This window comes from Sarcophilus harrisii, chromosome 5 (assembly GCF_902635505.1).
Source record: "Sarcophilus harrisii chromosome 5, mSarHar1.11, whole genome shotgun sequence".
Lineage (NCBI taxonomy): Eukaryota > Metazoa > Chordata > Mammalia > Dasyuromorphia > Dasyuridae > Sarcophilus > Sarcophilus harrisii.
Window position 1 is genome coordinate 283,984,310 of NC_045430.1, and position 27,364 is coordinate 284,011,673.

The 27,364-nt window shown below is 46.8% G+C and overlaps 1 protein-coding gene across 5 annotated transcripts in view; it reads left to right on the top strand.

Moving 5' to 3' along the window:
* The window catches only part of THSD7A (thrombospondin type 1 domain containing 7A), a 294,643-nt gene that overhangs the window by 240,649 nt on the left and 26,630 nt on the right, over positions 1-27,364 (top strand). For all 5 annotated transcript variants that reach the window (XM_031940732.1, XM_031940733.1, XM_031940734.1 and 2 more), the window contains 6 exons: positions 10,260-10,454; positions 12,307-12,570; positions 22,121-22,299; positions 24,411-24,416; positions 26,168-26,301; positions 26,990-27,143. In XM_031940732.1, coding sequence (XP_031796592.1) covers positions 10,260-10,454; positions 12,307-12,570; positions 22,121-22,299; positions 24,411-24,416; positions 26,168-26,301; positions 26,990-27,143 — 932 coding nt within the window. The remainder of the gene's footprint in view (positions 1-10,259; positions 10,455-12,306; positions 12,571-22,120; positions 22,300-24,410; positions 24,417-26,167; positions 26,302-26,989; positions 27,144-27,364) is intronic.

The following is a 27,364-nucleotide window of genomic DNA, read 5'->3' on the forward strand; positions in this document are numbered from 1 at the left end:
GGAACACAGACTATATCATGTTGAGGCATTGACTCAATGGTCACTACAAAGAGGGAAATCTCCTAAAGCTAGGACCGGGGGCAAAACATGACTTCCCTCTCATTTTCCCAGATCAAAAGGTCCTTCCTCTCTCTCCCCTTTCCAGATGTATTTATTCCTGTTCTTTAAAGCTCAGCTCATGTGCCAGAACCCTTGGTCTTGGTTAGAACTTTCCCCATGAGACTTCACTGAGTCCTCTTTTGCCCCTCACTGACTCATGTAGGATTGATTTTAAACTATTTATTTGTGTGCTATATGGATGCAAGAACTGCATCTACATGGTGCATCTCCACCATCATCCCATGCAGAGCTCTGCAGAGAGTCAATGCTAAATAAGTTTGTTGAAATAAATTGGATCACTACTGCCAAGTAAGACAATAGCTCCGGCCCTGCTTGAGTGTCAGGGAGAGAGGAGCGCTCCCAGACTGAGAACTGGCAAGCATGTCTTTCAGGAGCCAACCCCAAATGCCCCTCAGCACAATGCAGTCTTCCATTAAGCTCTGTCAAGTACTGTAGGAAGTAAGAGAAATGTAGGACTGCTTCAGCCCTCTGGGAGCTCATAATCCTTTAAGGGAGTTAGTTCAGCCACTTCTGTCAACAGCGAGCAACTTCTGGGAGACTGAGGGTCTGGGAACTTAGAAAAAGGAGGAGTCTGCCAGTGGTTGGGAGTCACATGTAGCTGAGATGGGTTTTTGATAGACAAAGTGGTGGGAGTGAGTTGCGATTAAGGGAATGACATAAACAAGTCGAGAGTTGGGAAAGCAGAAGGCATCTTTGGGGTTGCTAAGTAAATCAATTTAGTTGAATCAAAGGGAGGAATAAAAAACCAGGCAACAAATGATGGAAACAGATTGTGAAATACCTTGAATGACAGAGGAAGTGGTCAATGGAGATGAACATTCTGAGTGGGAGAGCAATTAAAGTAGTACTCCAGGAGGGTGAATCTATGTTATACTGCACAGAGCATGAGGACAAGGAAATCGGGAAGTTCAGCCTTGTGGTCATTACCAGCCCGGAGTAGATGGCAGTGAGGGAAGTGAGAAAGAAGATGGCATCAAGAAAGGAATTGGTCTCTTCATAGCTTCCATCCCAAGAGTATTATGTATCCAGTGAAATGGATCATACTTCCACATCTACATAGTCAAACCAAGCCATGTTGAATGGAAAAACTGGGCACTGAGTCACCTGTTGGGCCCGGCACACTTCATTTTCCAGTTCTTCAAGTCATTTCTGTATCACACTCTGACTTCTACTTTGGGGGCACTGTGGAAGGGGTTAATTGCAAGCTTGCCATTGATGGTAGCTGCTGACAGAGCTGGCATTTAGTGTGCCTGTAGCAAGGAGATATGTGTGTGCTATTTATCATCATTGTACACTCTGCTCTGACTTTGTTTCTCCTGCCCTGAGGCTGATGTCAGTTATAGGAACTTGAAATGACTGACTACAAATCATTTCAGGGAGCTGAGCTGTCTTCCCAAGGGACAGGACACTAAATCAATATTGATTTAAGAGAATGATCTTTGGATTGGGAAGGAGAGAACAAAAAAGTGGTTAACAAAGAACTGAAATGGAAGGTAAGCAAAGATCTGGCAAGATAGTCCCTGACTGCCCTTGCTGAGTTCTTGAAAGAACTGGAAGTCTTACTGCTGAATGAAAAGTAAGAAAAGAGCATGAAGGCTGGAAAAAGGCAAACGATATCTTGGTTCCTAAAAAGACAGAAGAAAATGGAGTTTGTAAACATTCTTTCAGTTAGCTTGAATTGAATTCCTTTGAAATCCTTCACAATTATAGTTTATTAATGGGCATCTAGAATAGAAAATCAACATGACCACCTCCAGTGTAAGTCATGGAGGAAGAGCCTCATTGTCATAATTGTGCAGTTATTAGATGAGTGGGAGGGTCACAAGGATGCTGAATATATCATTTGACTAGATTTCCATAAAGTGTCTAATACAGCCTGTCTCATTCTCTCCTTGGAGGCAAACTAGAGACAGGTAAGCTCAATGATAAGATCATTGGAGGTCCTCACAGAAGGGAGGATTTTCTCCACCATTTATATGATATGAATATTAGTAGCTAGTATGGAGAAGATACAACCCAATGTTGTTCCAGGAAGAATTTGGAAAAGCAAGGTTATTTAAGAAATTCTATGCAGTCTGTTCCGTCAAAAACTGTCGATAAGACTGCAACATCATCAGAGTAATTCCTAACTCACCACAAATGTATTCAATTAATCCCTATATCCAGATAATTTGCATCTGTATCCCAAATGCAAATAATTCAAATAATGACAATATAATCTTTAAAATAACCTTAGACATGTGGCATAGAACTGTTACTTAAAGGAAGATATCACCTCTCCTGAGTCCAGTTGGGTCTACCTTGAAACTAATCTATATAAAGTTCTCAACTTCGACAAGAGAGAGAAGAAAGAAGAAGATGGCTGAATTTATCCATGCTTATGACTCCCAAAGAAGAAAGAAGGAAGAATCCAGAGCAAGTTTCCTTAGGTGCATAGGACCTAAAGAAAAAAGAAGAAAGTATGGGAAGAGCCAAATTCAGGCAACCTGGATTTAATCTGCATTCTCCATCACACATTCTTCAGAGTTTCGATTTAAGCTCAATGAATGTGGGATGACAGCCAGGATCTCCCACAAGCCTTTCCAGTTATCAGCATGACAGGCCAAGTAAGGATAAATTTGAAGTCTTCAACTGAAAAAATCAACTTCCCAATTACAGGGAAACAGGATGGGGATCAAAAGGAGCTTGTTTAAAAAAAGATCTGACAGTGTCAATGAAATATAAGCTGTGTGACACAGAAGCTAGACAGACCTAAACTACATTGGTGGCTGTCCTTCATTCTTAAGGGAGGGATAGAAGAAGTTGAGTATTAATTCTCTCCTCCGATAAGATTCCACCTAGGATGCAGTCCTGGGCAATTAGTGTTTTTGAGAAGACTATTGAGAGGAGAGGGCAATCAGGCTCCATAAAGGAGCCTGGAGTGGGTTTTTAAGGATAATCAATAGGATGACTGTCCTAGGAAAGAGAAGCTCAAAAAAAGAATGATAATTTGAAGAAATGACACATGAAATATGTGGAGTAGGTTTTCTCTGAGGTCGGAACAAGAGACAAGGGGAAGAAATTGCTTAGAAAGAGTTAAGTTGACATCACAGAAAAGCTTCCTAAGATTTAAAGTGATTCAAAAGTGAATGGGCTGCTTGGGGAGGTAGTAGAGGCCTCTGGGTGGGAAGTTTTCAGTAGGGGCTGAATGACCAATAGTCTAAGACCTTATTGATGGATTTGTGATCAAATATGGTTATTCCCTTCAACTCTGAGTTTCTCTGATACTGGGATTTCCATGGCAACATTTTGGCACAGATTCTCCGAAATTTGAACAAAAAAAATATAAAAGGTGAATAATCCTCCCCTCACATACATATTTAATGTTTGTGAAAGTTTCAAGATAATTTCCAGGGTCCTAATGCTGGCTACTGCAGGCAAAATAAAAGTTAAAAGGACTTTTCTTATCCCATTCTAAGTAACAGGAATGCTTGGTGAAACTTTGGATTAGCAAGAGGGAATATGATTAGAAATAACAATGTTGACCCAACTCTTTTTTGCATCTATTGCTTGTGACTATGAATTTAACTATCAAAAGAGTCAATGGGAATTGAGCAAATTTAATTATTTTAATTATTACATTTGCCCCATAGAGGTTTCTGGAATACTTTGACAATGATTATTCTCACTGACTCCCAAGTGATGTTCTAGATGGGCTTCAAGCTCCCTCTTCTCCAGTAGTCCCTGGCAGTGCCTTCTCATAATTCCTGAATGTACCAAGGAAGCTGTACCTCATTGGTAACTGCTTTGAATCAGATCAGAAAAGCAAATGCGACACCCTTGGCTTTCCCTCACGTGTCAGTCACAAAGAGAAATGAGGAGCCAAGTTTCATTCCCTTACTGCAAATTGTGTTCCCCACCTAAGCTTCACAGCCCTGCGATCAACAGCTGGGTGCCTCTCACCTTATTTATCACCCAGGATTTATTTACTATCTCAATGAGGTCGCTTAATAACTAACTCACGCAAATCAATCTCCTTTGACTTTTTAGTTTTCATCGATTCCTTCTCACTCGTGGCTTCCCTTGTGAGCCTCTGAGCAAATCACTCATCTCATCTCCCATTCAGTTAAACATTGCTTCCAGGGCCTGATCTGTGCTCCAGTGCTCTTATCTTAGATGAGCCATTCTGTGCCCCCTGAGCAAGAGATCATCTTGGTGGGTGACACACAGCCGCTTCTGCTGCCTTGGGCATGGATTGAACATTTTCTGCCATGGACTTCTTTTTGTGTCACATTATTCAAATCTCTACTGCGTATTTCCATCAGGCTGTAGTTCATATAATTCTAAGTTTGACGAGTGCACAGTTGAACATGTGGGACTATTTCATGAAATTTGTTGTTTTCTCTAATCAGTATCTAATCGCAATCCATTTCCCCCCCAAAGTCCGTCCACATAAATCTTCTTTACTAATCCATGACCGCTCTATTTTCCAACAATCTTCCCAAAACTCATTTCACCCGAGAAACACTCTGAGTTGGATCTTTAATTCAAACTGGAAAGGACTTTGTCAGTCCAGACCCCTCATTTTATCAATGAGAAAACTAAGCTCCACAAAGAAGAATTGCCTTGCCTGAATCACACAAGGTGTAAGATCCAGGTCCTGAGACTCCAGATCTCATGCTCCGTCTGTTGATGGGGCTCCTGCTTAAACTTATTGGACCCTCCTGACTCTCCCCATTCATTTGGCTAATATCACTGTGTGTATTCTGAGTTTCAGCTCCTTTGGTTTATAACAATAGGCCCATGTGTCCATTAGCATGGTATCTGATGGTAACTAAACTACCCTCACCCTACTGCGAATTCTCTCCTATGTTCCTGGCCCTTCTCTTTATTTCTTGCCCCAATGCAGGAAGAGCAGGTTTGATATATCAAGTTGCAATTCTGGAAGTGTTGTTCAGAGGGAAGGAAACAAGGAGCAGAGGGGCAAGACTTAATCTGGATTACAACCAACAAGCAGAAAGGATACCACGGACTTCCAGAGGGCAGGACTTGGCAATCAAGGGAAACTTGGTCTGGTTTGATAACTGGCCCATGTCAGAAGGAGGAAAGGGGTGATTCTGAAGCAAGAAGCAACTGTTCTAGTCTGGCCTTTGCCTCATGCAGGGTCTCATCGCTCCTTTAATTTGGTACAGGTATACCTGATGTCTTCACCCAATAGGGCTGCTCAGGGAAGTGGAAGGAGACACAAGTTGGAGAGAAAGGATAGAGGCTTGCCCAGATGCAAGCCTCTATTTAGTTTCCCATTTCTAGTGTCACTTCTGACACCAATCAGACAGAGAGCTACAAGTTTCTAGCCTGGAAAGTTCCAGGTATGAAGCAACTAGGTGATATTACAATGGATGGAGCAGTGGACTTGGAATAAGGAAAACCTTACTTCAAATATGGCTTCAGATATTTGACAGCTATGTGATACCCAGCAAGTTACTTATCCTTCTTTGCCTCAGTTTCCTTATCTGAAAATGGGGCTAATATTAGCACCTACTTCCTGAGGTTGTCATGAGGATAAAATGAAAATTAAGGTGCTACATAATTGCTCACTAGCATCTGTAAATGAAATCTTTCAGAGAAGGGGAAAGTCTAGGACTGACAGAGAGCAAGATGGGTTGGGTGCTGATAAGTACAGAGCTATCTTATCACAACAAAGATTATGCTCACAGATTTTCAGCCTCACACACTTGCCAAATATGACTTCTCTATCCTTCCTCTTTAATTACCATCCCTGGGTGCCATAACCCATAACTGTGGAATGAATCGGCTATCGGTGATTAGAGTAGAAACATATTTAACACCTGCAAGCCCTAAGACCCAAATGGTCTTTATGGGTATATCACCCTCTTGTTTCTTGGCTCCCAGGAGATTATGCCATTAAGCCCAGGAATTGTCCCCACTATGGACACGGTGGGTAACCCATGTAGCATTTTGGTAGCATCCAACTTTAAAGCTCTGTTCACATTTTGAGGTCCTAAAATCTACTTTTGGTTTGGCGTGCTCCCTTATAGCTAACAGAAATGGTCTTTGGAAATTGGAAAAGAACAATGGTCCTTTCTACAAGGTGGATGTTGTCTCCCATGGCACTATCGGCCATTCAGAGGAAGGTTAAAGAAGTCATGGAATGCCTGGATTTCAGAGCTGGAAGAAACTCTGGTGACCATCTACACCTGACAGGAATCTCCACTCTAATATAGTCCACAGGTGATCACTCAGCCTTCGTTAGGGGCCTCCAGGGAAGAGAAGTCTCCTGAAGCAGCTGGTTCCCTTTGGAACCAGCTTTGATGGGGAGGTGACATCCACGCTCACTTAGACTCTGCTGCTAGTGCTGCCTTCTGGGAACAAGCAGAACCAATCCAATCCCTTTTCCACATGACAACTCTCTGAGAACTTGAAGACAGGTTTCATGTCACCCCGGAGTCTTGTCTTCTATGATCTAAATGTCTTGGATCGCATCTCATGAAGTCAAGGTTCTTCCCTTCTCCATTGCCCTACGTGAGACTTCTATCCTCTAAGAAACCATGAACTTGGCTTCCCTCTCTTGTGTGGCTCAGTTGGAAAATTTGAGGAAAAGCAGATGACCTGAGCTAGACCCACTATGTACAATGCACAAATTCCAGTCATAAATACAGCTGTTAAAGAGAGACTGAGACAGAAGCTTCTGAGCTGCCTACATTGTTTCTGTGGTCATTGTTCAGTTGAAACTCCCTTGTTTTTATTCCTTGGGAAACTTGCTTCAGGTTTTATGAAGTCAGGAGGCCAGATGGCTTCCTTTCCACACACTGATTTGTTCTTGCCTAACAGGAGGAAGTTAATTTCTTACCCTTTTCCTGCATTTGAAAAGTAAAATTTCCTCCCAGTATGAACCCAAGTCATCTGAGATTCCTGACCAAACTTCTCACGGATTTTTTATGATCATTGTATAAGCCAGAGCTGCTGATTATTAAGTTAACTTGGGGTCATAAACTTAAAATCTTCAGCACTCCTTAGGGTTACCTAAAGTCATCTCGCACTAACAAGGCTCTGGATTCTATTGTTCATAAGCTCTAAAGTTCCCCCAGACCCGTCGCAAATAATCTTCCTAGCAATGAAGAAAGAATGTGCTTAAAATGAAGTGCAAGGTCATTAGCAGTCGGCAGAGATCGAGCACCAGAGCTTGCTATGAAAACTGGCTCCTCCCAAATTTCCAAGGAGCAGAGCTTAGCCGGCCCCCTGAGCTAGGGCAACAGGAGCACAAAATAGATTTAGGAGTCCTTCCTGTCTGCCCTTGGTCAGTTGACCAATAGACTGGTGAGAAGAATAATAGGGCAGCACCCACGTCAGTCATTTGGTTTCTTATGATGAGGGACAGACAATCATGAAAATCCCAGATTGGATCTTGCCGGTTGCACAGAATCATGAAAATCCCAGTACTCTGGAGTGCGCTACTTCTCAGGAACCCGAATCTCAAGATACTTTTTCAGTCTCCTGGAATATCTCTCCCCAGTTCCTTTCCACATTCTCTCTTTTGGAGACTGCGGTCAATTTCTCGCTAAGCATCCTGTATATGTTACCGGCCAACCAGTGGCTCAGCAGACAGAGTGCTGGGAATCCGAAAGACTCATCTTCCTGAATTCGGATCTGGCCTCAGACATTTACTAGCTGTGTGACCCTAAGTAAGTTCGCTTTACCCTGTTTGCCTCAGTTTCCTCATTTGTAAAATGATCTGGAGAAGGTAACAGCAAGTTACTGCAGTATCTCTGCCAAGAAACCCCAAATGGAGTCACAAAGAGTCAGACGCAACTGAAATGACTGAACACGATTCCCATCTATCATCTGGCAAGGGGAATACCACTGTGAACTATAGTATACACAGGCTTGTGAGGGAGAGAGTCCTTCTTACATTTCCTTACCAAACCATCCCAAAATTGGACTCAACAAAAAGAGCGCTTCTGCAGGAAAATACAACATATCTTCCCCACTGAATCTTTTGTCCTGGTGTATTTACAGATACATCACCCTTTTAAGCTGCTGACAGACTTTGAAGCCTGTAAATTTATGGTTATGAAGAAAAGGGATAAAAAAACAGGAAAGAGATTTTGCTAAGCTATGTAAACCTCCATAATGTAATTGGTTCTGTTTCCTTACCAGCCTTCTGCCTGGCAGCAGTGCCACTGGGCATGAACTGAGAGAAGATTTATTTATAAGACTATGGAACCCAAGACAGATTTATTTATTTACTGCACCTTAACCAGTCACTCTGGTTACTTACTGTAGAATCATCCTTGACTCTCTCCTCTTTCTCACCATTCCATGTCTAATCAGGTGCCAGATCTTATCAATTTTACCTCTCTGTCATCTGTCCCATCTGTCCCCTTTTCTGTCCTCACATGACCAATGCCCTCGCCCAGGTGCTGGTCACTCTTTGCCCAGACTCTCAAGGGAGCTTCCTAACTGATCACCCAGGCAGTCTTCATTCCATCCTGCATACGACCACAAAGGTGATATTTGTAGAAAACCTATTTGACCAGGTCACTCTTAACACTCAAAAATCATCGATGGCTCACTTTTTCTCCAGTAAGAAAAAATTCTCCATGCTAATATTGAAATCTCTCTCCTGTCCTGGCCAGGCTCCCTCCCTCTGTTGCCCCTCTCTGCCCTCTCTGTGCCAGGCACACCGGCTTACAAGCTTGTCCTTATATATAACATTTTCTCTTTTGCCCAGGTCATCCTCATTCTCGGGAACTCTCTCCCTCCTGACCTCTGCCTTTTAAAACTCCTAGATACCTTAAAAGCATAGCTTCATCACTGCTTCCTCCACAGACTTTTCCTGCTTACCCCAATTTCTAGTTTTCTCTGCATTCTAAAGTTACTTTGCATTATTTAATATGTGCTTTGTAATTATTTTCCTATATACAGTCTGTATTCCCCTCCCCTCAGTATAATGGAAGTCTCATGAGGTCAGGGATGGCTGTGATTCTCTCTTGCCAGTGTCTTGCCCTTCATTCATACTTAATAAATGCATGGCGAAGTCAGTTAAATTGGGAAAAACCTAAATATTAATAGATAAGTTGTAGCTTTTCCCTTCTCTTAAAGAACACGGGATCTCAGCACCTGAAAGACCCACTGAACCCATCAAGTCTACCCAACACCAGAATCAGAATCTCCTTCTACAATATCCCCCCAAAGAAGGGATATTGGAGCCAAAGAAGGCTCATCTAGATCTTATTGGAAACTTTCTGGAAATGAGAAATCCTCATTTTCCCAAGGGAGCCCCTAACACTCTGGGATGACCATCCTTGTTAGGGTGACATCCTATCACAAAACCTAAATTTGTCTCTTTGAAAATCCCCCCCGATGAGCACGATTCCACACTCTGGGGCCAAAAAGCAATCTGAACCATATTCAAATGACTGAAGACTGTCTTCAATCCTACTTCTCTTTCTCCAGCTAACTGAACATGTTTTCCATGCACACTAAAAGCCCTTCCACATCCTGGTTACCCTCTTTGGGAAAGCCTTTAGATTTCCAATATTTTTCATGAAATACAGAAGTGGAAAGCCTGCCAAGAGAGCATCCAATTGCCAATATAATGTTTATTTGGGTCAGCTATTTTCTGGGTCTTGGATCAATGCACACGCTGAGTTCATTGAAACCAGTGTGGAGTGGACAACTCCGATTATTGATGGCACTCGGTGCATCTTTGCTAACACGCTTTGTTGAGAGTGGAAGTTGTCTCAAAGCCCCTCTCAGATCTCCATGACAACTCAAGTTGTTTCCTAAGTGTGCTTTCATACACATGTGAAAAAGGAAGATGTGACATGAATACAATTAGTGGGATAGCTTCCAGTATGGAACTACTGGTAGCAGAGGGCCATGCGCTTTTTTCTGCTGGAAGCCATGGAGTATTTTCTGTGATTAGAAGAACTATAAGTTGGTCATAATGGCCAGTGATTCAAAGATGATCACATGATTCTTGACAATCTTTATATTCTTCTGGGTTTTCTTTGTGAATCAAGAGACAAAAAACGTCACTCTTCCTGTGCATATGTGGCTATTCCCAGGTAATTACAGACTACAAAATTTCCTTTCGGTCATAAGCTCTGTCCTCCTTTTTTCTTCTTCCTTTCCAGCCATCACTTGTCGCAAGCAAGATGGAGGACAGGCTGATGTCAGTGAGTGCCTTCAGTACGCGGGCCCCTTACCGGCACTAACCCAAGCCTGCCAGATCCCATGCCAAGATGACTGTCAGTTCACTAACTGGTCCAAGTTTTCCTCATGCAATGGAGACTGTGGTGCGGTTAGGACCAGGAAGCGTTCAATTGTTGGTAAGAATGGCCTGGGAACTCAATTCACCTTCAGTGAGGTTGGAAAGCCCAGGTAGAGAAAGCCAGATGCAGAGTCCTTGCTGAACCCCTGAGGAGTGGCTGAGGGTAATGGGCTGTCCTGAACCTCTGTTCTTATGGAGTCACCAGCTGACAAGGGTCACCATATGAATTTTTTAAGAGGTCCGGATTGATCGGATTTCTTACATAACTCATGATTACATGATATTTTTTCAGCTTGTCTGAATCTACTCAGAGGATGTGAAATCCTCCCTGAGCTAGAGCCAGATCCTTACAAAGCCCTCACCGTACAAAGGACAATTCTGCTGTGGTGATTATGGAGACCCCCTATGGTACCCTCTGCCCTAACTGGGCTTTTATTGGTGGAAGGACCACAAGGCCTTTTTTTCCTGAGTATCTCTGGCTGCTTCTCTTTCAGGAGGGAAGGGGACAGGCTGCCATGTGCACAAGAGTATATTTACACGCCGTTATGATCCAGGCTCTGAGGTCTGGGATTTCGGACTTCCTTTTGGATCCTGCAGTGGATCTTGTAAACCCAAAGCCTGACCAAGGTTTTATGCTAGAGCAAGGACGTGGGTCTCCTCTGCTACCCCGTACTCCTCACCTACAACCTCAACCTGACCCATTCACGGGTCAGGAAACTAGATCCAGGTTCCTAATCATGAGGTTGGACAAATTTAAAAGAAGTCATAAGAGTGATTGTGGAGACCCGGCCCGGAGCCATCCCAGCAATGGAGACCAAGAGCCAGGGACACCTAAAATAAGCCCTTATTACCAGGAGGTTGTGGGGGGGGGGGATCTTTTCATAATAGTGGCTGGATTTGTTGGCATTTATTTTTGTGAATCACAAAAATAAACCAATATTTGAGGATTCAAGACCTAGGACTAGAAGGGCCCCAGAAGTCCAACCCTCTGATTTATAGATAAAGAATCTGGGACCCAGAGAAGGAGATGTTGTTCCAAAGGTCACATGGCAGATGCAGGATTGGAACCCAGACCTCTGGCTTGAGATCCAGCAGTCTTGCCAAAGCACCACATTGCCTTATTGGAAGCTCTGGGTATATTCCTCCCCATTCTCCCCCACCCCCATCCCAATATCTCACAACTAATGCAGATGGTGCTAGACCTCAGTAGGTTATTTTGCACTTCTGTGGAGCTGAACAACCAATTCAACATTGAAATACATTTTATTTTATCTACTTTGAGGGAAAATGATGGAATCCTCGTTACAGCATCTAGTATTTCTCCTCTTAAATCAATGTCTCATATGTAAGACAATGCGCTGGCCAAAGCCGGGACCCAGTGAGAAAGCACAAGCAGCTAATTAGTGTTCAGGAAGGGAGGGGGCCACTGCGGGCTCCAAAAGGAAGCAGGAAATCCCAGACCTCACAGCCTGGAGCATAACAAGGACACAAGAATAAATACACTCTTGTGCACATGGCAGCCTATCCCCCTCCTCACCTTCAGAAAGAGAAGCTCAGGGTGAAAATGCCTTCTGGGCCTTCCATTAGTGAGAGTCCGATTGGGGTAAAGGGCACCATGGAGGGGTCTCCATCATCTGTGTGGGGCTGGTGGGCTTCTGAACAGTGAGGGCTTTGTCAGCTGGAAATGAGACACATGGAGCTGTGAAGGACACAATATGGGCAAAAGTTGGTCCATGAAGGCTCAGGGATGGGAGAAGCCGCCCTTTCACAGCCATGGCTCAGAAGGAGCAGGGGAGACCTTGAGAAAGGGGCCAGCCGGCTGCCAATGGCCACCCTCCCGTAGTTACCTGGCACCTGCTGCATGGGCAGCCCTACAGGTGACTGACAGGCTTGTAACTTCTCTTCTTCAGGAAAAAGTAAGAAGAAAGACAAATGCCGAAATTCCCAGCTCTACCCTCTGATTGACACTCATTTCTGCCCCTGCGACAAGTACAACGCCCAGGCAGTGGGCAACTGGTCGGACTGCATCCTGCCCGAAGGCAAAGCGGAGGTGGGCCTGGGAATGAAGGTTCAAGGAGACATCAAGGAGTGCGGACAAGGCTACCGCTACCAGGCCATGGCGTGCTATGACCAGAATGGCCGGCTCGTGGAAACATCCCGCTGCAACAGCCACGGTAATTCAGCTTCTAGTGAGCTCTAGGTAATCCTTTAAGAAAAAAACCCAGACCTTTAAGATTTCACTGATCTTGGGAACACCCAGTGAGAAAGCTCCCGCTCCCAGACCTTCACCGGCTCTGTATTTTAGAGTCTTAGAGAGCTGCCTTAAAACCAAATGTTCAAGGGAATTACTCTGAAGTAGAAAGCTGAAATGTGTCAGAGACGAGACTGGAAGTCTCTGGGCCGGCTCTCGATGGCCTGCACTGGGCTGGTGGGTACTCAGGGCTTCGTGTACGTGTCCCTCCGCGTGTCGGCACAAGTGGCTACAATATTAGGTGAAGATGCTGCTTACTGTGGGAAAGTCCTGTGTATGAGGAGCCCAGGCCAGCTTCTCTGCAAGGGGAGAGGTGGGAGATGAAGCGGGGTCCAGGGCTCTTTCTGTATTCCTAAGTAGGGCACCTGTGTCCAGGGCTTTGCCCTCAGGGACGGCAATTTTTTCAGGGATGCCCAGGGGGATGGGAAAGGTAGATGAGTGGGGGACAACCCCCCAAATGCCCTCTCTTTCCCCTTGCCTGATGGTCCATCCCAGTAAGGTAATGAGACTTTCTATCAGCCCTATCACGGGTGGACATTTAGAATCACATCATCTCCTGGGATTGCACGTGGTTCAGGCTAATGGCTAGGCAAATGCTTTAGACTATTAGCTGCAAGGAAGCACGCTTCTAGCCAATAAAAGCTGCCCGGTGCATCATGGACTGCCTCAGGACATGGCAGACGCTCTCATTGGAGGCCTTCTAGCAGAGGCCGGATGACCACTTGTCAAGGGGGAGGAGCCTTAAGCAGGGAAGCCTTGAAAGTCAATTCTAACTCAGGGATCCTGGATTGTGGAAATTAGGGGATCCAGGGGAGCCTCAGTTCTGTTGCTTAGGAGAGATGCTAATTGGATTTAGAATCTTCTTTGGGGTAAGCAGTCTCCAGACAATCCCAGAACACAAGGAGCAACATGAGGTGGTCATGGAGACAATAAGGGTTCTTGAATTGAATTCAGGTTACATCCCTTCTGAAATTAATTTCACGGAAATCAGAATTTGAGCATTCTAAAGGGCAGCAGGGGTCCAACCCATGTGAAACGAGTAAAAACATCAGCAGGTTACAATCACTATAACATGCCCAGCAAAATAAAAATGATATATTTGTGAAGTGCTTTTCAACCTTAAGGAACTATAGAAATGCTTATTATTATGGGAGTGACCCAACCAATACAGGAGACACACACAGGCTCTCGTTTCAATATCCTGACTTGACACGGGCCTAAATAGGGGCAAGGCCTTTTCAAAAGTGGGCTCAAGGCAGCTTTTTCATCACTTTTTTCTTTTAAATCAGCTTTTTTAAAAAAGACCCCAGAAATACATAAGGTAATGAGGGATCCCTAGACAGCCTGAACTCATCAGCATATCCTTACAGAATCTGGGAGACTTGAGGAGGGAAAAGACAAGATAGCTGTTTTATGCTCTGGCGGGGAAAAGAAGCCCAGAGTTTATTTACTGCTCTGCTCATTAAATCCAGTATTATTTAACGAGTTCCTTTCGGGACTCGTCTCAGCTCGTTCGGGGAGGAATCACGACTGGTAATCCCGGGTGCCCGGCGAGGGGCAGCTCTGAGCATGCTCCATCGTGGGGTCATGGTGCCAGGAGAAGACATATGTCCTGTGCTGATGGGGGTCACACTCCATGGCCTCCTTTATGGAGCCCGTTTTTACTATTAAGACCTTGGGCTCAACTGAATGGTCCAGGATAGTTTGTCTAAAGCCTTCTTAGCGTGAGGAGATTTCTCCATTAGCATTAATTACATGAGAGGCATTGATTGGCACGTGTCTCCAGTGTACCCTCCCTGACCACGAGGTTTATAGAGAAGATTAGAGGAGCATGTTTATCCATTAGAGAATGGTTTTAGCTGCAACTGCAGGAAGGGGAGCCGCAACCAGGGAGGGGCAGAGGGAGGTTTGCCTTAAGGCATTGAATTTAAAGGGTCCTTCCGCAGAGTAGGAATGAGCAGGCTGTGCAGCTGGTTGGCAAGAAGGAGAAAGCCAGCAAGTGAGAGGGAGCGTGTCCTCTGCCTCCCCTCCCTCCCCACCCAAAACACCTGGAACTGTTTCCTGAGATCTCCCTTGCCCTACAACACATCCTCCTCTCCCCTCCCCCATTCCTACTCCCCAGATCTTCCTCCGGCTCTGGCTCGACCAATGTGAAGCTCCAAGAGTCTCCTGCTTCTGTCTCTATGGGCACATGGATCCTGTTGGCACAGAGGGTGGCGTTGGCCCCAGAGCCACCTGTGACTCACAGGCTTTGTTGTAGGTTGTGGGGTGACCCAGCTTCTGACTGTTCTTGGTGCTTGGAACAAAGTTGTGCCAAGTATGAGCAGTCTCCTCTCCCTGGGGACAAATAATTCAATCTCCTACGGACCATCCTCTTCAGCTAGAATTCCTCCCCAGGTACACAAATAAATTCCTGCTGGATTTTTATGGCCGCAAAAGAACTGAGAGTTTCCTGGTGTCCTTAAAAGAAACTGGCTAAGGAGGCGTCCAGAGTAGAATTTTGTGCAAATATGGTTTAAAAGTCATTGCAAAGGTGGGGAGTATAGATGTGGATCACTGTATACAACGGCAGAGCTTTGCAGTATGTTGATTAGTTTTGCTTTTTTTAGAGCTGCTTTTCTTTTTGCTTTTGTTTCTCTTTTTATAAGGGAGGGGTGGGAAATGTACATGATGTAAAATCAAAATATATTCTTCTTATTATTTTATTTTTAAACAACCAAGGTCAAGGAGGAGTATAGGTACTGCTCAATTGCAAGCCGATTGTATTGCAAAAGTTCATTTCTGAGTCACTTTCTTAGAACTGGAAAAGTATTCTTCTGTGGAAACAATGTCATAAATTGTGATGTCATTTCCTAGCAATTCAGCAGAAGTCCCTTAAATATAAAATGTAGCCAAAATACATGTGTGATTTTTTTATGTAGTGGAAAAGAACAGTTAAGATTACTTGCAGTTAAAAAATAGAAAAAAGAGCACAATTGAATAAGAAATGATTTATAATGGTTCTGAGTGCAGAGGCTAGAGAGGAAGCAAGTTTGACCAGAGGAAGACCAAGATTTATGGAATTTCCAGAGAGGAATTCTACATATTTTCAAGAACTTCCACAACCAAGGCTTCCAGGTCATTTTTAGGTCCAGTTTCACTTAAGACTGTACAGTGAGTGACTCCCCAGTTTTTGTTGCAAATAATAAATGGGTCTTCTTCACCTCTGGAGTGGAAGATGGGGAGAGAAGGAAGTAAAGAGACTTCCTGGAATCACTAGGGAAAGGGGTGGAGAAAGAAAGGGAGAGAGGACAAGGAAAGAAGCATGTGTTTGTATAGCTGAAAAAGAGATTGTCTTTGGGGTCTAAGCTGGACTGTGAATATAGGAAGAAGAGAAAGGAGGAAATGGCATTGGAATATTATTTTCTGGAGGAAAAAAAGGAGGTGAGGGGAAAAATGCTAGATAAAAATTTTCCTATGTTGCCTTGCACTTTTTCAATTAAGCAGGTGTGAAAGACTTTTTCAGTGCAAAGGATGAGTCTTTAAATTTTGTGTCTGGTGCATAATTGAATTGCTTTCCTCAAACCTTCACAGCATGATCCTAAAAGGTCAGCGTCACTACATAATCATAGACTTCCTGAACAGTTCTAAATAGAAGAGACCATGAAATATGGTGGGTTGGGTATTTTCCTTTAAGAAGCCCTTGGCAGATGAAATAAGCATTGCAAGACCAGTATTGCCCATGCCTCTGGACTTAGCTTGTAAGTAAATTAAAATTGATGAACAAATCAGTTCAATAACTTCACAAGGACATTAAATTTAATTTTAATCAACAAGTCTGTGATCTATGCATATTCACTTAGTGATGTAGATCTCAATCCTTCCAAGATAGCCCACCCTGGATGACTTTCATCCATGTGGTCCCCAAAGCTGATACCAAGCGATCTATCCTTTATGTCGGGAGCTTTCCTTGTCCTCTCTAAAGATGTCCAGGATACAAGTGGAATACCCTAGCTCCCCATCGGCTGTCCCTTGGTTTTTCTATGTAAACAGCCCATCCTCTTTTTCAATCATGTCACTGTAGAGAACCCATTTCCCTTATCCTTAATTAATGAATTTACCATTTCTCTTAAATCCTAATGCAGACTATTCAATCCTTGCAAAGGATTTTGGGGACCCTGCTGATAAAACTTGGTTAGCTTTTCACTTAGCATTTCTCTGTACCACAATACTCTAACCCTCACTCACAAGCTGCTGCATAAAGGAGGCTTGGTTTTCTGTCATTCAGATGCTCTCCAGAGCCAGCCTGGCTCTACCTGGCTTGGCCTGTGCTCTTAATGAGGAAACTGTGTTAGCAGAGGAAACCCTCCCCAGACTTTATCACCCACACATGCCTGGAAACAGGCCAAAAAGAGAAATCCAACAGATTTTATTAACTTGAAATTGCTCTGTATCAATCTACAAATGAAGCCATGCTTATTACTGAGTCGCCTGAGGCTCTGGAATATCTCCTGCTTGTGTTATTGTGGGCTGGAAAACTCGCAGGCTTTCTTGTGGTGGGCATTCATCACCAAGGAGTTGGAGAAGCTTCAGATTAGGAATGCGCCTCTGAAATCAAAGGCTCTTGTCTTAACCAACTTAGTTCCTGTTCCTAAGGCCTTCCAGACCTTTTAGTGAGTGGCCAAAAGGGAGGAAGGGCTCTCTTCTTGGAATTGGTTTAAAATGAGCCTTTGTTCCAGAGTCTGAGAGCTACAGGGAGCAGACTGGGGAAATGGGGCTCCTATCCCTGCCCATGCTAATGGCCAGACAGCCTCCACTACATCCTGCCTTCTTCTCTAGAAGCTGGATTTGACAGAAAGTAGACACTGAGGCATCCGTCCCTGGGAGACCCCAAGTCCTCTCCAGTAGCTAGATAATTTGGAGAAGAAAGGCAGTAGGTGAGCAAACCCAATTTGTTGTCCATCCCCTGAGTGGAGGGGCGTTGGAATAATTCACTTTGTAGGCTTTTGAGCTATTTCTCCATTTTTCTTAACATCCACATTTATTTTTCATTTTCTTAATGGTCTCCATTTTTCTTAACATCCACATGCTACAGGTGTGCAGTTTGCTACATCCAGGTGGCCAATAAATGTACAAATGAGGACCTGTCATGGTAACTCCCCCAGCTCATCTTCACTGTTGGAGAGCTGAGCTCCTTCCATGACATCTCAGCTCCAGCTAAGGAGAGTCACCACACGTCTATGGGGCCACTCATGGGTGTGTGCTTGGTTCTGCTTTACAGATGAGGAAACTGTGGCTGGGAGAGGTCCAGGATCTTGCTCAGGGGTACACAGCTAGGATGTGTCAAGGGCAGTCCTTAAACTGAGGTCTCCTGATTCCAAGGCTGGTGCTCTGTCTACTGCACCACACTACCTCTCATTTGAATTGACCCAAGTGGGTCAACATTTATCTGTTTCCTTAGGCCTGGGCAAATAGTTGGTGAAAGTATATTTTCTTGTGCAAATAAAGAAATACCCTGATATAGTCAAACAAACCGGAAGAGCTCTCTTAGTGGTTTTCTCCAATATTTTAATGGGTGTCCCACTATAGATGCCCTTCGCCAGGGCGGATAGCAGTGCAGCCTGTGTGGGTTCTGTGCTTCTGTACACCCTGCGCCATCCTGGGAACCACGGTTGAGGTTCTGAAATAGTTGGTAGATCCCACCTAAGGCACCATCTTGGTTGTACCCCTGCTGTCCCTCATCCTCACTGCATGGCTACCACATCTCCTGTTCCCATCGTCCTTTTATTTAATGACCTTTTATTTTATCCTGCTTCTTAGGAACAAGTCACGATCAGTCCCATGTATTCCCAGACATCACTTGATTTCCCAGAGGACCTTGGGGGTCACATATAAGAAAAACAAGGCAGTTGCCTCTCTTTCGGAAAAGACCTCAGTGTTACCGGGCTCTCTTCATTTGTTAACCGCCAGACTTTGGGCAAACGTCTTCATTTTCTCCTCCCGGCGCACAGCTTGCCGAGTTTCTGGAGTTAAGATGCTGGCATTCTGCATTCATCTTAAAAGAAACAACGTGAGGTTGCAATAGTTTGGGGTGAACCGAGGCAGGCGGGTGCAGGCAGAGTGTGTGGCTTCCGCTTTGCCTGCCCCTGCATTCCCTGCCTTCTGCTTATTAAAAGCATTTACTGCAGCTCAGATTCGGGGCTCATAATGTTTCATTTCTAGGATTAATGCAGATGTTTTAGATAAAGTGACCCATAATCTCCCCCGTGCTGCTGTGGGTCAAACAGCCTGGCGGAGCCTGCCTGCCTTAAATGAATGCTTTAATCTTCCCTCTCGCCAGCCCGGCTGTAGCACCCGACCAGGGGCTGGAAGTTGCTTAATTCACACATTCATAATTCACGTGAATGAGGCATTGGACAGTTCTCAAAGGCACAATGTCCTCTGAGAGCCTCCTCTATGTGGATCTGATTCAGGGGCTAGGCAAGGATCCTATTAAGGTAAAAGCTGCTGTGGAGAAGGGGGAGACCAAGAGCAGCAGCTCCGAGGGGGCCTCTGGTTTCCTAATATGTCAAGCTCCAGAGTGCAGGACCCCCGGGGCTCAGCCCCATCAGGAAGCCCTCTCTCTTCTCTGATCCCAGCCCAGCCGAGTCCCTCACTGCTATCCCCCACCTTAAAAATACTCCCGGCGTTTCGACTCCAGAGCTGGAGGAACCTCGGAGGTCTGTGATCCAAAACCTGTTTCATGTTAACAACAACTTGCATTGCAAATTGTATTACAAACATGCTCTCATGTGATCCCCGCGACACCCCTGGGAGCGAGACGCTATTATCACCATCCCCATTTTATAGATGAGAAGACTGAGCAGTGGCAGCTAGGGGCCTTACTGAGGGTCACTAAGCCTTGAATTGTCTGAGACTGGATTTCAGTTCAGGTCTTCCTGATTCTAAGTCCAGGTTCTATCTGCTCTGCCACCAGGTGACAGGTCACAGAGGAGGAAACTGACCCTGGGGAAGTTATATGGCTTGCCCAAGGTCTCACACAGTAGCCATCAGAGGTGAGTTTGAGTCCGGGTCCTCTGACCCCCGGAGGAAGTTCCCCTTCCACTCTGCCCCATTGCCCTCTACAATGCCCAGAAGAGAAAGGCACAGAACGGGAGCCCTAAGTGAGGCACACCAGCTCGACGGCGGCCTGAGATACCCAATAAACGAGAGCCAGGAGCTAAAACATGAGCCCTAGAAACTGCTGGTGTGGGTTCTCAGCCGGAGCCTCCTCTCCCTTCCCTTCCATTTAGATGCTTCATTGGGGCCTGCTTGTATTTTAACCTGTTGAGTCAGCACCGATCTGGCTTCCCGAGTCTCCCGAGAGACAAGTGACCCTCGGAGGCAAGTGGCCCTCGGCTTTCCTGCGGCCTGAGCAGCGGGTCTGGATTCGCATGTGCCGAAGCTTGGGAGTGTTGTGGCCGTGTGGCATGTGAAAGGGAAGGGGAAACAGACAGAAGAAAAGAAAGGGAAGGAAGGAAGGAAGGCAAAGGAAAAGAAGAAGGGAAAGAGAACAAGGGTGAAGGGGGTGACCTGGCCGTCAGGTCACATAAGTAGGAAGTGTCAAAAGAAAGATGAAACCTTTTGTCTTTGAATGCAAAGTCCACTGCATCCAGCTGCCACTCCTGACCATTCCTTCCCTGGCTCTTAGTTTCCTTCCCTATCGAAGTGGAATAAAAACATTTCCCCCTCCACCCCCACCCGCTCCCAGGTTTGCAGGGGATGGGATAACAGGGTACTCTGATGTCACAGCCACTCAGTGCATAACTGAGGGACTTGAGCTTGAATTCTCGTTTTGCTAATTGCTGTGACACAAAGCTAGCTAGCGTGCTGGAGGAGCCGGTCAGCACGAGAGGCCAGAGCATGTGGCTGAATCGAAGGAGAGAAAATCCAAAAATCAGTTTCGTGAGTCCAAGATGAGACGGCAAGGCCAGAAAACAATCGCCTTGAAAAAGATCTGGGGGTTTTAGTGAACAACAAGCTCGAAGGTTTATAAGTAGGATGTGGTGGCTAAAAGAAAGAAGGGGGAAAAAAGCTAATGAGACCTTGAGCTTTGGGATAGGAAACAGGAAAAGAATGGTTCATCCCATGGTGCTCTGCTCTGCTCTCGCCAGACCTCCTCTAGGAGATTCTTGCTCAGGACTGACCACTACTGGGTAAGGACATTGCTAGCTGCAGAGTGTCTGGAGGATGATGACCAAGACAATGAAGACCCTTGGGTCCCTGTCATGTGAGGAGAGACTGAAGGGACTGGAGGGAGTTGCCCTGGAGAAAAGGAAACTGGGGGGAACTTGAAATCTCTGTTTCAATATTTGAAGAGCTGGCATTGAAGAAACACTTAAACTTTCTCTAGGTAGCCTCAGTGGATGGAACTAAAAGCAACAAGTGGCAGAAGAGGTGCCAAGAAAAGCTCCCTCTCCCCAGTCGTCCCCAAGTAGAATCAGCTGTCTCCAGACATGGCGGGCTCCTTCTCTCTAAGCACACACATAGCAGATGTCAGAGTGGAGACTGAGTCTGTTGGATTCCCCAATAAATGAAGAACCTCTGAATTCTGGAATTGTGATTCTAGGACATTTCCGTTTGATCCTGGGCAGATCATTTTATTTCTCTGAGCTCTGGCTTCCTCCTCTAGCAATTAAGATTGTAAGAGCCAAATTCTCTCTGTCTGGGAAGACCTGAATGCAAATCTTACCTGTGGTATTTAGGAGCAGTGTGATGCTAGATAAGCAGTTCCCTCAGTTTCCTCATCAGTGAGCTATGAATAATTGAGCCTCACCAGTAGCACTGGGAGGCTGAAAGGAGAGAAGGCACATTCAGGGCTTTGTTCGCCTTGGAGCATTATGTAAATAGCAGCAATTACCATCACTCTCCTGTGATTGAGAGTTGTGCACATGCTCACACAGGTTACCAGCATTAGAAACATGGAAGACAAGCTCGCCATTAATTGGCTTCCCATGTTCTTTGAGTCTGGCTGTCTGGGGAGAGGCCCCAGGAGGTGCTGGGCCGGCTGGGTCTGCGGCTGGTGACTGGCACCCGCAGGCATCTTATGTGGAAGAAGCCCGGGGCTACGTCTGCCCACCCTGGACTTGGTGACGGCCCTGATAGGATTTCCTAGTAAACTAGCTCTAAAACATGTCATCCCAACAGTTTGAGAATCAGCGGCAGAAGCAGGTTATCGTCAAGGAAATGGAAACTGTCAGAAAGGAAGGGATGCTGGGATCTGGTGAGCTCGAATCCCCCGCAGAGACATTACCCATGATCCTCTGGTAGTTTAACACTGCGCGTCCCTGTCATTGTCTGGAGACTTTAATTTGAGTCCTAACGATGTAGAAATCTCTGCAACTCCATGGTCCTAGCAAGTCAGTCACTGAGCCTTTAAATGAGAGAGGCCGGTGGGTCAGAAACTGCCTGACTGATGGATAAGGCGTTTTTTGGTTTCCTTTCTCTCCGCTTAGGTTACATTGAGGAAGCCTGCATCATCCCCTGCCCTTCGGACTGCAAACTCAGTGAATGGTCCAATTGGTCTCGTTGCAGTAAGTCCTGCGGCAGCGGAGTCAAGGTTCGCTCCAAATGGCTGCGAGAGAAGCCATATAATGGTGGACGCCCCTGCCCTAAACTGGACCATGTGAACCAGGTAGGCCCTCACTGGGTTTTTAAGTGTCTGCTCAGAGTCCCATTGGGCCTCCAGAGCTAGCCCACCTCCCAGAGTATCTACCTGCCATGAAATGGAACTGAGAAAAGAGCAGCCCCTAACCTAAGCTGACCACCCACGGTCCTGGACACAGTGACTGAGAGTTAGTGGAATCGGTCATAAACTGGTAAACAAGCCGCTAAAACATCCCCGTGGTGATCAGAGGCACTTTTAATGATGTGCAGGACAGGGCAGTCGAAGCTTCTAATGGCACTTCAGCCACTGTCTCATCTGAAAGACAGTCCTGCCGCTGGGTCCTGGGGTATTGCCTCCTCTACCCCCGGAGATACTCTGAGCCTCTGACAATCTCTTGGAGTTAAATTAAGGGAAATGATGCAGACGGGGAAGGGGGAGTTCCAAAGGGACTAAGGGGAAGGGGAGCAGGACACCCCCAGTATCCCCCCCCCTGTGGTGGGGACCATTTTTGAGGTCACAAAACCTACACCAGGCTCCAGTTGGTCTGGGGATGCAGCTCTCCTGCCATCTGCTGGCAGCCAGCTTGGTTCCTTCCAGGGGCCTGGCTCCTTTCTAAGATCTTCATGGAGGTCAATCAAATTGAGCCTCTTGAGACAATCCCCACAAAGAGGAGCCATTTGATCACCAGTCCCAAGCAGGATGACCAAGAGAACCATCAGGGCAATGAGAGAGGCTCTGGGTCTGTCCCAAGTGTTCCTATGGCCCCAAGAAGCCTTTGGGCTCTCTAACTCCTCATGCCATTCTGGCCACAAAGCCAGCAGGACTGAGTTATGATTGTGTGTGTCTGGTGGGTGAGCATACCCGAGCACAGACAGACGAATAAATGCTACTTTGGGAAGATGGCACAGATTCACCACAACTAAAACCACTGGGTTTGACATCAGAAGTACTGCCTTCAAATCCCAGTCCGGACACTCCCCAGGTGACTCAGTTACCGTTCTCAGCCTTATAGCAGATAGAGAAGGCTGGACTGGCTGACCTCCCGGGGTCCCTGAAGGTTTTAGTCTTTGATCTTTGGGCTTGGGAGAGCATTGCTGGCTATCCAATGCTCTGATTGCCCTAGAACGTCACTTAGTCCATCTGTGCACTCTTGCTACTGCTTGATCTCTGGCCAGACACACATTTTAAAGGCAATATTGATAGCTTGAGATCCCAGCTCTTCAAGGAAGATGAACACAGAAAATAACCATTGTTAGAACATCTGATACTATAGACAGTCCTCCTCCCATAAAATAGGTAACGTTTCTTACAAAATCAAAGGAGGCACTTAAAGAATCGATGGATAAAGCAGCTTGGGAAGCTGAAGTCTGCTGCAAAGGCCTGCTTGCCTTCTGCCTTGACATTTATGTTGCTCCTGATACCTTTGTACCCAGATGAGATACTCCTCAGGAAACTGCTCAGAGGCCCACTTTGGCTGGGAAATGGTCTGTGGGGAGCTGCTTTCCCGCTCAGGCAGCAGCTTCTCATTTCCTGCGTCTGAGTCCCATCCTGGGGCTCTACAGGCAGGTCACTGCAGAGAGAGCCTTTGGCCTGATTCCATTTCCCTCTTCCATGAGCCTATCTCTCCTCCGTGATCCTCCTCAGGGGACCCAGGCTCCCTAGAGCAGCGGATAACCAGCAGCTTCTCTGACTTGGGAGCAATCCCCAAAGCCTAGTCTGAAGGGATCATTGCTACCAAAGGAAACTGCTCCCTATCCCTGCCCTCCCCATCTCCGAGCTGCTTAATGCCCCTTGTGAGGCAGACGTTGTAGAAGAGTGGGGGACTTGGGGCCCCAGAAATCCAGGTTCAAATTGCATCTTCCCATTTTCTGAATCAAGGGAAGAGAATTCCCAGCTGGCTAAAGTGATTAAGAGGCGCAGGAACCCTAATGGTTCTCTGGGAGAACCTCTCCAAAATGGCAACAATAAGACTAGCAATGGCTACTGGGGCTGTGATGAGGCTGAAATAAGCTCCTATGCCATAGTCACAGGAAGAGCACAGGTCATCGTTATGTTTGACTGGACACCCCTGCTTGGCCGCCTCACTGATATTGTGTCTCTGCTTTTTCTCCCTCTGCTGAACAACCTCGCCTCCCCAGGCTCAGGTAAGTCTCCAGCACAGGGTCGGATCGCTGCGTGTCTCCTTCCGCCACTACCTGAGTCTTTGCATGTTTGTCTCAGTGCTGTGCTCCTTCCTTTCTGTCTCGGTGGGGGGCGGGGGGCAGGCTGGCGAGGCTGGGACACTCCATCCCTATCTCCCGCTGGCAACACAGGGCACTCCATCCCTGATCTGCCGCTGGTGATGCTGCCATGGGGCACTTAGACCCTGCTCCACGCAGCCTGCTGCTACTGGCTTGGGGCACTCAGAGAAGGGAGGAGGGGAGGGGATGCCCCCTGGTCTGACCCCAAGCACAGGGGGCAAAGGAAGCAGCATGAGCCACACCTTCCACCCTCCCTTTCAAGCCCAGTGCCAACTGTCTGTCTTTTGTGTCGTCTTCGTTCTAACTGGGGGCCCAGCCTTTCAAGTGAATAATGTCACATTCTGGTCTAAAAGCATAGGTAGGAGATCCCAAGACACCGAGATACCGGCTCAAGGTTCCTGGGGAGGTTCCTGCTTGAGGGAGGGAAGCAACATGGGAAACACCTGTTCAGGCAACCACTTGGAGAAATTGCCAGTTTGTGGTGGAGGAGCAGCATGCAGGGTGGGGCAGGGAAGGAGCTTGCCTCATTACGCTGAAGGATGGCAGGTGCTGTCAAGTCCTTGGAATTCAGCAACCTCTGAATTTGGCGCCCTGGGACAAGACTCTGTTTGCCCCACCCTGGTTACATCTCCATTGGGCTCTGAACTATTTGGTGGAGTCATAACCACTTTTTACTCTTCCCTTTAAATTTAGGTTTCATATGTGAACAAAAATTAACTTTTTAAAATCTTTTGCTTGAAATATCGACAAATCCCTCCCGGCAGAGGACAAAACCCTACATTCATACCATGACGTATGAGACTGCCAAAGAAGGAACCCAGCATCTTAGGGTCCATTCTGTTGCAGGGGATTCTGGAAGTGATCCTTTCATCCCCTGCTCACTGTTCTCTTTAGTAAGCATAGGGTTCAAGCCATCAATACCAAGAGGACAGCGATGGACACCCAGTGCCGGCAGGCAGCAGCACCGATGCCTTGGATGCTGGGACAGGGTGCCGGTGCAGCTGGGACACTGAGGCAGGCAACGTCACCTTCCTAGCACCTGAGGGAAAGTAGGGGAGGAAGTTTGCCTCCCCCCACCTTGCCTTGCCTTTTGGTGGAGAGGGGAAAACTCCTTAGCCCTCATTCCCTCGTGGTCCAGCAGCTCTGCTGAGCTGAAGAGAGGACTCCCTCCGAAGCAGGAAGAAGCCGGAGAGCCAGCCTATAGCAACAGCGACCCTAGGGCTTCGAGTTTAGATTAGCAGAGCTTGGTTGACTTGTACCCAAAGGCTGGCTGTGGCCCAGGCATGCAAAGCAAATGGGGCAAACCTAGCCACAAAGGCAGAGAACACAAGCACACCCAGCCGGCACCCCAGAGCCATCCCAACTGCCCCAGCCCAGTCCCGTACTGGCCTCCTGGGGGGAGGAGGCAGGCTGTTCTCTCTCCTCTCCGTCTCTGTCTCCATGTGTTCCCCTGTCTCTGTCTCTCGCCCCCCCCCCATTTCTTTATCTCCCCTTCTCTCTCCTTCCCACCTCGGCTGCCTCCATCCCTTGTTGTGGGCAGCCATGATTCCTCTTCCCCTGGTGCTCTCCAACTCCCATCTCAGCTGCAGCCTCCTGCTCAGTCCCCCTGGGGAAGCCTGCCAGGTCCCACTCACTGAGCTCCCCCTGTGTTCCAGGTGTATGAGGTTGTCCCCTGTCACAGTGACTGCAGCCAGTATATATGGGTCAGTGAGCCCTGGAGTGTCTGCAAGGTGACTGTGGTGAACATGAAGGAGAACTGTGGAGAAGGAGTGCAGACCCGCAAAGTGAGGTAAAGCCCTGGCCAAGAATCTTCTCCCAGCATGCTCTGGGAGGGAGGCTCCCTGTGGCCCCCTGACTGCCCCTCCTGCTCTCCTTTTTGGGGTCCAGGGTCCAGGGACTTTAAGAGGGTCTATCCATGACTCTAAGGGGGGGGCAATGGGAGCCATGGCAGGGCAAACTAGGGGCATGGTCCAAGGTGCACATCTGACGGGACGGCAGGGGCAGAGCCTGGTGGCTGGAGGTCATGGGTGAGGGGACACAGGCGGTATTCTCTTTGGTCCTCTTCTGTTGTGGCATTCACCCTAGGAGTTTAGAGGGATCATCCTCCCTGGACAGTGTTTATACACAGAGAGTGCTGGGCAGCTCGATGACACAGCAGAGAGAACACCAAATCTGGGAGACCCGAGTTCAAAACTCACCTCAGATGCTTATTAGCTGTGTGATTCTTGGTACTTCGCCATGTGCCAAACACCTTAATCGAGAGCACTGAGGAAACCTGAGGGCCTTGAGCTTAATTGCCCTGAAGACCAGCCCATCCTAGGCTTCCTCACTGTGCTGAGTGGGTAGCCCGTCTCAGGCTGGACCACTTTGCTGACTGGTAGCCTGTCCCAGACTGTACCACTTTGCTGACTGGTAGCCTGTCCCAGGCTGGACCGCTTTGCTTTCTTTTGTTTCTTCACATGTGGTTTTTGTCCTAGATGCATGCAGAACACAGCCGATGGCCCCTTTGAGCCCGTGGAGGACTATCTCTGTGACCCTGAGGAAATGCCCCTGGGTTCTCGCGAGTGCAAATTGCCATGCCCAGAGGACTGTGTCACATCAGAGTGGGGCCCCTGGAGCAGGTGTTCACTGGTAAGAGGATCCTGGGCCTTTTCATCTTTGTAGCCCTTAAAGTGACTGACCAAGACAGGGTGAAGACTGAATCATTTGTGCCCACTTGTGCAGGTTCAGGTACAGATCACAAATGGAGGTAACCGTTCACAAGTCCCAAAACTGTGGTTCCCCATCCATCTGCTGGAGGAAATTCTGTCTCCCATTAGCAACAGCAGAGTCATACGGTTCTCCTCCCACAT